Genomic DNA, 11632 nt, shown 5'->3' on the forward strand with positions numbered 1-11632 from the left:
TAGAGAATAAAAGAATCAATTTAAGTATTCTAGAGGAAAGTTCCCTAACCCTAACCCATGTTAGACTAAAGTTTCAAACAGAAAACAATTAACAGATGTTGGTGATTGAATCTAAAAATCAGTGTCCTGAAAAAACAGAAAGACACACAAATACACCCACTCATGATTAGCAACATTCATAAATATACCACCATGTGAGATATTAAACTCATACTTGATAGTTTCAATAGATTGGACAACCTTACACTCTTAATTAAAAGAGGTATGAATGCAAGAGAAGTGCTTGGATTTTAAAGTCAGTAGAAAACACTTTTAGTTTCACATGACATCCTTGAAATCTTTCCACTTTTGTTGAAAGGGATGCTATTGCAGAGGCAGTGATGAAAATCTATCTATCTATCTATCTATCTATCTATCTATCTATCTATCTATCTATCTATCTATCTATCTATCTATCTATCTATCTATCTATCTATCTATCTATCTATCTGGGAAAAGAGAGACCCAGTAATGTGACTAACGCAATCCACTCAAAGAAACAGTGCCCAATGATAATTTCACTCTTGGTTACCACTACCTCTCTCCTTTCTGGTCAAACTGAGTAAAAAGACAGCAATCAGGGGTAGGTTGTCATCTAATAATCAACTTTCATGGTGAAGGAACTATCTTACATCTAAAGCTGCTGTGTTTATTGTGAGCACTATTTATCATCTTTATTTTCAGCTATTCAGTAGGGTCTTCCTTGGGACTCCAACATTCTAAAATGTTTTTCTTTCTCTTACTTAACATATATAATCGTAAATATGGTACAAACCCACCACAAATAACATGTACTAACACAGGGATAATTCAGAATGATCAATTAACTTCTCACGCATATCTTTGGGATGTGGGACGGAAAACAGAGTACTTGGTAAAAATCTCATGGACACACAAGGAGGATATGCTAACTCTACACAGATGGTTCCCCAGCCACGATTGAACCCAGGACTTTGTGTATGCTTGTGGGAGAAGCAGAAAGTAATTTGCCTTTGGTCTATGCTATACCTGTGTTACTGTAGCTGATTGTGTAAAGGTAACTCTACACTTTAAAGTAATATCAGACTCTAGCTTCCCATAATCCTAATGCTAAATTAAGTGAGTCCAGAAAGGAGGGGTGGTGGATGGGTATTTTTTTTTTCCATTTACATTAAATAAATGTTTTTGAGACACTCTGCATTCTGGACAAATGTAACTAGGACAATACAGGTTCAAAAGTACATTTTAATATTTAAAAACACTCTGTAACTGTGTAATGGACAAATTGGTTCAGAAAACTGTTGACTGGATGCATAATTTTCAGCATTCAAATACAACATATATTTTTTTATTTGGATATAGCATATAGGCGCACTGTTTAATAGATCTGCCTCATAGGTCCCATGTGAAATCTGTTGTCTTTTTCTTTTTTGTTAGAGTGTGAGCATTCTTTACTTGTCTGAACTCCTGTATCTCCATTGGCATGGGTTTTAAACTGCATAGTGATTCTGAATTGGCTCGGTGAGGGTGTGTGTATGAATGGGTCCTGTGATGGCCTTGCACCTGATACTTCCGGAACAGGCCTCCATGACACTCAATTATATTAAGTGGGTTTGATGATGAAGAGTTATTGCTTAAACATAACTGCAATTATTTTATGAACTCAAGTACCTGGATTCAGGTCTGAGTCAAGTCATTGACTGCAGAAATGTGTACAATCTCTTTATGTCACTAGGGTTAACTCTTAGTGGTATGGTTTCCCCTTTGCTTCCCAAAGAATTCGATGTTAGTTTAACTGACAATTCTAAATTGATCTGGTGTCATTGAATGATTCTGAATCTGCTCTGCAAAACGAGTAGTATCTAATAGAGAACTTATTTGTGATCTGTGCCTCACGCTGCTAGAATAGGCTTCAGCTTTCTGCAATCCTTCATTTGATAAATGGTCAAAAAAATGTTGGTCGTGTTTATTTTTTTCCTGCAGTTTTGTGAAAAGAGTTTTTGTTTTATCAGTATGCCTTTCACCATCATCATCATCAAGGGATTTACTTGCAGTTTATTAAATTAGTCCTTTACTGAGCTAGCCCATTACAATGTATTACTTCAAGATTTTATTTTATAATTCCATAATTTTTTCACAAATGCAGTCCATATGAATACATTGTGTTTTGCATTATGCGGGGTACCATCTCAGTTTTTTTTCCTCAAACTCGGGCATAAACAATATTTCATAGAGAATACAAAGAACTCCCACACCGTAGTTCAATAAAGTGCCAAACCCAACTGAATTGATTTCTTTTAATTGGATTTAATGCACTCCCTCTTATTAGTCAGATAAAAGATTTCTGTCTAAGAAGAGAAATTACCTCCTCCTTCTGCAATGAAAATTGTAAGTTTAAATTCTTGTTACCAAAGGGGTAGAAGTAATGTGATTTTGTTTGAATGAATGTGTTTTACTACATTTTGAGCTTTCTAGATAATTAGTTTTCTTTGTTCACTTTCCTTCCTCAGATTACATTTCTCATTCTATTACCTATTTGCATTTCTTCCCACTCTTAGAGAAAAATGAATGTATATCCATGTTATTTTAGACCAGCCTTCCTTTTTTCCTTTATTTTTCTTTTCATCCTTTAAAATTGAATATATTTTTGCATATGAGTTAATTATTTTATATCTATTGTGTTTCTCTTTTTTACATTAAATGTGGAATTCATTTACTTTTTGTTAAACTCTGAAGGGTTTCATCATTACTATATTTACATTACTGGTGGCTGTTTCATTTTCACCAATTGAAATGAATATACTAAAACAATTTGAAGAGGAAAATATCCGTATAACTACTACAAATGTTGAATTTTCCTGGGCAATAAGTACTATAACTGCATAATATTACCATTAACTAGAAAACTGCTAGCTACTGAATTCGGTTATATGCTATTTATTAAAATGAAAAAATATCACACTGGTGGAGGGAAATGCAAATTTGATCAATCTTTGCCCTAAATTATCAATGGCAAGGCCACTACAAGGGTGAGTACTGTCACATATACAGGGGACAACAAACTTCTCACCTGCAAGACATCGCCACACTCTGGTGCCATGATCAATCAGTATTGCTACCTTACCTTATTGTTTAATTCTAACAATAGTTTATTAAACAATAAATATTGTGAAAAACTGTAATCATAACATTAATATTAACATGATTTTATATAATTCTGAATATTTGCAAATTATCCGTTATAACTTTGCTTAGCCTTAGTTTACCTCAGAAACCATAAAACAACATTCAGTGAGGTTTTATAGAAAGAGAAAGCTACAGAGGTAAGGATAACCAATCGTCATTTACCAATTCTATTTTTTTAATGTATTTCTTATTTGTATATAAAGCTTACTATTTTTCTCTGTAATTATCAAATGTCTGCTTATAGTTCTGCGATAATCTATCAACTGTCACAACTGTGACCTCTGGCCATAATCTAACTGAGCATTTTTAACAGAACAAGCTTTTCAGAGTTTTGTTGCCCACTCACCATATAAACCTATAAATTTACCAATAAGAGCCCTCTAGTGGTTATAAGTTGCATTAAAGAAAAAGTGGTTGAATATTTCTAAAATGAAGACAAGAGTGATTTTGGTTAATTAGTCACTTGAAGGATATAAACTATATAATAAACTGGGAGCAAGGTGAGATATAAGAATTCCTCTGAGTCGTCACAGCAATTAGATTAATGGCAAAAAAAAAAAACTCTGCCATTAAACATTCTGAGCTTGTCATAACGTACTGCATATGGATGATTTCCTTATTCATGGAGTTTTAAATAATTTCTTCTATATCTTATCACAATTAACACACCATTTAGTGGAACAGGAAACAAGTTCTTGAAAACTAGCACAATAGAATTGTTGTAATTATTATTATTAATGGGTGTAATGGCACCTAACCCATTAAAACTAAGAGGAGACTATAGCAGTAAACCTTTTTTGTCCATGAGCAGCTTTTGAAGTGTTCCTGTGTTTTTCTGCCAATTGATCCATCTGTGCATTCAGATTCGGTAATTTCAATTTTAGGTTTTTGTACTCTTGCCAAAAACTAATCTCACTTCTGTATTGTTTAGTAATTATGTAGCAAATGTCTTTTATGTGGGTTTCCTCAGGTGGAAAATTATATAGGTGTTACATATTCAGACTCTGTTATTTTAACCACAAAAAATTAATTGTATTTACAACATTGAACTACAAGTCTACCAAGATCTAAATTGCTGGCACAGAAAGAAAGTCATTTTGAGATGCCTAAGAATGTAGCTAATAAGCTGCACTGCAGTGCACTTCAACTGATGTAAACTACTTTAGTATTGCCATTTAATATAAAACTCTATCCACTTGATTTAATCTCCAAAATTAGCCTAAATATATACAAAACACTTGTCAAACCTTACAGAAATTGGGGACTATTTATAAATATCTCAAGTGTTTCACTCAGTAAAAGAAATATTTTAGTAGCAGACCATTGACTCCAAATAAATACATTCAGAAAACCAGTAACAGTGGCTGAGCACCACACTTCACAGTCAACTATCTTTGACTTGCAGTTTCCAGTTTCTACTGGTATGAGCTACTCTATCACTGCCACTGGGTCCCAGGCCTAGTTTTGGGTTGGGTGTCTTTGTGGATATAATCTGCAGGTGTCTGCCCATTTTTCACTAATGTTCCTACTCTTCATCACCATTCAAAAAGCAGAAAACAGATACAGTTTGAATCCCAAAACAGTTGCTTTCTAAACAGAGTTTGCACATTCTCCCAGTTTCTGAATGGGAATACTATATCGCTTGGTTCTCCAGTTTTCCTTCCACATTCCAAAGATATGCTTGTTTGTTGGTTTGGTGTCTCCACAGTGGCTGTGTGCAAGTATGAGTGAATGATTAGTGCTTCATTCGGGACTGTTTACTACCATTTCCCATTGGGATTAATAAAGTATCTATCTATCTATCTATCTATCTATCTATCTTATGTCCAGTACTGCTGTGAAAGGCAAGGCAGACTAATAAGTGATTAAGAACATATGAAATGGGATGGTTTCTACTACTTGCTTTTGTCCATCAAAGAATAGTGAATTTTATTCAGTGTTTAGTGCTGAAATGTGCCCATCATTAAAGGATCACCTGCAAAGTTCTGAAAGCTCTAAATGGGAGAATATTTAAAGCAAAATCTATCTAAGACTGAGAGAAGAAATTAATTCAGTTAACTGCTGTTGCAAAAGAACTGTGTACACAAGTGTTTAACTTGAATTGTAAGTGAAGTTCTTCAAAGAATTAGCACATGCTTTTAAAATAAAGGTACACTTTTTTATACTTTGACAAGCAAATAGTAATGTTTGTTTTGTATCATTTTGTGAAGTGTTGACTGGGATTGGCTCCAGCAGATCCCCGTGACCCTGTGTTCGATTTCAGCGGGTGGGAAAATGGATGGATGGATGGATGATAACTCCACTCATAAGGTGCAAACCCACTTTTCAACTTCAGCAAATTCCTTTTTGTGATGTACGGTGTACTCAAATTTTCATTGATTGGTATTTTTATAGAACTGCTACTTTTAAGTGTTTTATATCATATTAGAAAGAAATGAGTCAGCCTACAGAGATGTGGTGCAGAGACTGATAGAATGGTGTTCCGTAAATAATTTAACATTGAACACAAAATACTAAGGACGTTTCTTGAAGGAACTCATTCTGGACTTCAGAAAGCACAGAACCACTTCCTCTCTATAGCAATGGAGACCATGTGGAAAGGTTGCAGACCTTCAAATTCTTGGGAACCTACATTTTAGAGAGACTTTCCCCATCTGAGAACATCAAAGCAATGGTCAAAAAAGTGCAACAGAGACTGCACATTCATGAGTGGGCTCAGGAAAAACAACTTAGAGCAAAAACTATTGGTGGCTTTTTATTGTTCAGCCATCGAGAGTATCCACATGGTATGTGGATGCATGAAAACAGACAAGAACGCTCTCCAGAGAGTCATAACCAAAGCACAAAAAAAAAAAATCACAGGCTGTTGTCTGCCCTCGCTGGAAGACATTGCCCACTCCAGCTATCTCACCAGAGCCACAAACATCTTTAAGGATCCTTCACTCCCTGGTCACCACCTGTTTGAACTGTTGCCCTCTGGTCGCTGTTATAGATTTTTGAAAGTACGTACTGATAGATTCAGAAACAGTTTCTATCCAATGGTCATAAATACATTGAACAAAAATAAGCAAATTAAGGCAGTTTAAATCATTTTTGTACAGTGCTAGGAAACAGACTCATACATACTACTGCTGCTCCCGTGCAGCTACTCCCCAAGAAAATTGTATTATTTGTTGTATTACTACTGTTTTTATTGTTATTTTATCTGATTTCTTTTTAAGTATACTTTTACATGTAATATATATTTGTTTGTATTATGTGTTGTAGCATTGGTTTGTGGTCACAAAAGTAGTGTCATTTTGCTTTTGTAAATTCGTTATAAATTATTTTACAATGACAATAAAGGGTTTATATTCTATTATTGATGATAGAGTTTCTAGAATTATTATTAGAAGTAAAAATGTCTACCTTTATTGCAGCTGTATTAAATAACTGTTTCAAGGTATAGCGCAGTGTCCAAACATTGCAGCACTGTGTTTTTTTGTTGGCTGGTATGCTTTACTATTTATAGTTAGATTCTTTAATAAGTAAATGGTGAATCTTTCCAATTACACATTAGATTTTTAAAGACCAGAGAACTCAAATTTTTGTAAATGCTATACCTTGTAAAATGCTGGATACAATTGTTTTAAGATGTCATTTCAGTAAACTGCTGCTTCTATTCATTTGCCTAAGTATCATCAATAAGTTATTTAAATATTTAAAATGTACATAACAAAAGGTAAGAACACATGGCACAAACTAAAAATTACAAGGAACTAGTCATTTCTGAAGGGGTGGCATTAAGCACAGGTCCGTTGCTTTAATATAGCTGCTTCATAAAAAATAAAAGTCCTCACTTATTTTCTTGAGAAAAATATCACCAGATAATTAATTTTATAAATTTGTATTAAGAAACAATCTGGACATGACTTTGATCCTATATCCGTGGAACTCACAGGCCCCCGTCTGTTAAGATAGTTAAGTAAAGCTTGGCCAGGAGACTTGGATTACGAACTAGCATGTTTCCCTGTTTTCATTCTGAAAATTGATCTTTCCATGATGCAGTTGGCTTTAAAGTGTGAATTACTCTCTGAAGGTCACTAATACTGATCTTCTGAACAAGACTAAACAATCACAGTGAAAAGGGGTGTTTTTAAACATTAGTTGTGTTTTGTTTTAAACTTTTTGACAGAACAACGTGCTCTGTACGCATTTTATTTATTTAATTTTTATTCACGTATGTATGTACTGATATCATAGATTCACGTAGTACCCCATATGCTATTTGTAAGTAGTTATCATACAGGATATGGGTGATGTATTCGATTTATTCAAGCCAGTAAAAAACTTTTAAAAGGTTTTATTTTATTTAAATTCACATTCCTTTAAAATATAAATTTACACTGAAATCCCACAGGTAACTGTCACAAGAAAAATGAGTCAAAAAAGAAACTTTTGTACTCTTCTACACCCGCAATAAATTTAAGTTAACAGATGAGGAACTGCAGACAGACTAATAATCAGGACCACGGGTTAAAAAGGAGGCCAAAAAACGAAGAAACCGATAATCCAAATGTACTAAAACGCAGTGTATCTTTACATCGTCTGCATGTAACAAATTAATCTTTAATGACGTGTATTCGTTCCTGTCTGTTCACACGATACCGCAAAACATTAAGATAAAAAAAAGTTTGAAAATATTCCCAAAAGCAAGTTTTACATTCTTGTGTGTCAGTTTTTAACTGAGAACAGGACCCCGCTCTTCTGTGATCCTTACTCTGGCGTGTCTTTTGTTCGCCGCCTGTTTATATAAACTGGAAAAAGTGCTGCGCTCGGTTCCTACCAAAAGTAACAATGCAGTGCTTTAACGAAATTTATACATAAATCACCTCTAGTCGTTATAGCGCTACCATGGAGTGTTGTTATTAGATAACCTTCAAGGCTCACTAATGGCTTTGGCTACGATTCAGATAACACTAATACAAAATACAAGCAAATAGTCCTTCTCTTGTAGACTTTTTGATGCAATATTTGCGAATCATCCAGCTGAAAACCTTGCCCATTGGGGATGTGTGCTGTCATTTTGACTTAATGCTATCTTGAAAAATGTTACATGTTAAGTGAACGTTCTACCCGTGTTCCCGTGAGTTTCCTTCGAGGAAATCTCCTTTCTTAGTAAAAATGTCAAGCTGATAGTCAGCTATGAACTAGTACGACGACAGCTAATGCGGAGGAACGTACTGGCGGGCTCAACATCCAGTGCTGCGACCAGCTTTGCACGCGATGATGCCAGATAAGGTCCAGGAAATCCACCGAGACGCGTAGATAACTGGCAATCTGGCCAAACTATTACCTTTTAACGTTAGGTTCACTCAGTCGAGTCGAAGAATAAAAACGGCGTAGCCCACCAGCGTTCATCTTTATTAGGGAAAATACATGACAGTCTGTTAATTTAAAAAAGGTAGTGTGAGCAGCCACAATCAAATTATAATATACTGTCCGAAAAATAATTATTACCGAGGGCTGTTCGCTGAGTTGGATGTTTGAAAGACATAACAACGTGTTATTGGTCACATACCTGACGTCAGACAAAAGCCGTTTCTTCGGGTACCACGGTAAGTCCATCCTGTTTGTGAAGTCGAGTTACTATTAATCAGAAATAGCAAGAAAACCTTGTACCGAATGCAGGGCGTGCTTATTGTTTAATGAAATACTTAAATACTCCTTCGATTATAGTTACATTTTAAAAAAGCAAAAAACGCAGTTAAGCCAAAGCCTATCACTAATGAAAATCCTGGAAGCTTGCGTTTATGATTCTCGGCAATGTTCCAAACTTACAAGTTCCCGTGCTCAAACCGTAGAAATTTTCCCCGTTTCAATGACTGTAACAATGGGCATCTACGTACACACTGTCTATTCCACTAACACGATTCTTTATATACATATTTTAGCATGTGTTATAATAACAATAATAATCATCATTTCCTGTTTATGAATACGGCTTTATACCGGCACCAATCGGCGCAAGGTTGGAACAAAGCCTGGACCAGACACCCGTCCATTGCATAACAACAATGAAAACAATTTCATCAGGTTACAGATTAAACACTCTTCCTGAAAACCAGTTGTAAATTTACAGTATATTCACTTCACTTTATACTACAGTGAAGTGGAATTAGGAAGTGTAATCATTTGAATGGACGTATTTTTTATGAGCTTTATTTATAACAGTATACAGTTGAACGGTGGTTGATAATTAAGCAGACGTGAATGGTGATGAGAACAGCCGGGTGAAAACATCATATATATATATATATATATATATATATATATATATATATATATATATATATATATATATATATATAAATAGAGAGAGAGAGAGAGAGAGAGAGAGAGAGAGAGAGAGAGAAATAGACAAGTATACCAACCGAACAATTTTAAATGACAGCTGCCCGTGGGATTTCTTTCTTTTTTGTCAAATCACAATATCCGTAATCAAACATAAAATGCTCAGGCACACTTTTGAAGAAATGAATATCGTCAACCCAGGAAAAATAATTGATAGTGGCATATGCTGTAATAGATAACGTGAATTTAATAACAATACTCTGAAAGGAAATGTTGTCGAGGTATCAAAAGATACCAGATAATAAATGCTTTAAGCCAACGAAAACGTTATTAATATGATTTGAAGAAATAAACATTTTACTTAATACGGGAAATGCTTTCCAAGGGGTCAAGGACTTTATATCCCCCCCCCACCCCAGGGTCGAGATTAGAATGCAAAATAAAAGAAAATAATCTTCTGCATAAGCACTTGCTCTTCCAGTGTCTAATGATTTATTTATCTTACTCTCGGATTATCTTCAAAAATAACTTATTTTCTAGTACACTTTAATTTTCATTTTCTGGAGTGAGGATGTGATTTTGAGAAGGCACCGTTGTGAAAGGCGCTATAAAAGTTTCAAAACCTGCGTGATAAATTAATAATGGAATTTCATAAGATCCTAAGCAATTCAAAGTAATATGTAAACTGTATGCAACAAGTAAAAATCAAAAATATTACTGCATCACTTATTTTAAGGGTTCAGGGCACATGACCGATAAAAAAAGAAACGAAGTTTAAAAAACACCTTACCTGAACTTGAAAGTAGAAAACCAGCAAATGTAAACACCTGAGGGGGGAAAAACAAGGATCAATAAAGCCAGTATAACCACAAATCAGCAATAACAAAATCCACATATGAATGTCAAAGTTTGGAATTAGCGACTTCTATTGGTAAGAATGTAAATATTTTTACTTAGGCAATGTAAAATCATAAAAAATGGAATCCTTACAAGTAAATGAATCTTGAAGGAAAAAGACGCATCTTTTGCCAGCCGAAATCCACCTGTTTCCAGAGCAAAAATGAAAGACCTCTGAGGAAATCAGGAGGTTCACCAAAATCACCACTCTAGCTTTTTTTTTGGCTTGTTTTCGTTTTTGTTTCACAATAAATATCCAGGCGGTTTCCTTGAATCCCAGTAGAATGTTAAATTAGCAAAGTAAAACTGTACCAGGGTGTCCAACATCGGAGGCTTCCTTTCTTATGCGTGAGAAGAAGAGAGAATAGATCGTTGCAGCGGTGCGCAGGCACATTCATCGAAATATATGAGTTCTCATATGCACATAGGTAGAGAAACTGCTGATTCCCATCCACATCGACAGCAGATTTAAACAGCGAACATCCGTGCATAAACAAGTAACAAGTTGTACAGCGTTGTCTTGTGAGGGATTTTCGGCGGTGATGCAACTCCTTTCCTTTTTAAATGTGCAACAGCTCCAGAGATCAGAGAGGCTTCAATCCCGAATTTACCTGGAGGGGACATCTAAACGCACACCTTAGCACAGATCATTTTAATCTCGAAGACAGCCTTGTTGAGATGACAAACAAAAATGATTATCAAAAGAAAAAAAAATCAAATATACGACGAGAGAAAAAGTCACGGTTTGTTTTAGACATATACAAGACGTTAAAATGAAAAAAGAACTCCAAGAAGTGCAGCAACCGGCTTCCTCGTATGAGGTTGAAAACTTGAGTTTTATCCAAGAAACTTATATGCAGAAAGAGAGGCGGGGGGGCAAAGAGAGAGGGAGAGAGCGAGTACGAGTGAGCGAGCGAGAGAGAGAGAGACACAGAAAGAGAGAGAGAGAGAGTGAGTGAGTGAATAAGAGAGCGAGAGAGAGAGAGAGAGAGAGAGGTGAGTCCCAGCCAGCCTCTATGGGGATGATGTGTAATGTGTTGTCTGAGCTCTTGTATTCGGATACAGAAGCTGTTACAGCTAGACAATTAAGTGAACAGCCTTTTTTAGTGGGTGGAAACTTGTCAGTCGAGTGCCCGCGATTCCCACCTATGAGAGTGAGAGAACTGCAAGCGACCATCAGCATACTTAAATTACAATA

General features: G+C 35.3%; 1 protein-coding gene across 2 annotated transcripts in view; it reads right to left on the reverse strand.

Moving 5' to 3' along the window:
• fgf24 (fibroblast growth factor 24) overlaps window positions 1-11385 on the reverse strand; it is a 29717-nt gene extending 18332 nt beyond the window's left edge. Inside the window, exons 1-2 of one of the 2 annotated variants that reach the window (XM_051927666.1) lie at window positions 10528-11385; window positions 10328-10364 (exon numbers count right to left, since the gene is read on the reverse strand). In XM_051927666.1, the coding sequence (XP_051783626.1) occupies window positions 10328-10364; window positions 10528-10559 (69 nt within the window). In that variant the 5' untranslated portion in view covers window positions 10560-11385. The remainder of the gene's footprint in view (window positions 1-10327; window positions 10365-10527) is intronic. The other variant, XM_028801526.2, reaches the window with a different exon arrangement.
• Window positions 11386-11632: the final 247 nt, after the last annotated feature.

Source organism: Erpetoichthys calabaricus, chromosome 5, assembly GCF_900747795.2.
Source record: "Erpetoichthys calabaricus chromosome 5, fErpCal1.3, whole genome shotgun sequence".
Lineage (NCBI taxonomy): Eukaryota > Metazoa > Chordata > Cladistia > Polypteriformes > Polypteridae > Erpetoichthys > Erpetoichthys calabaricus.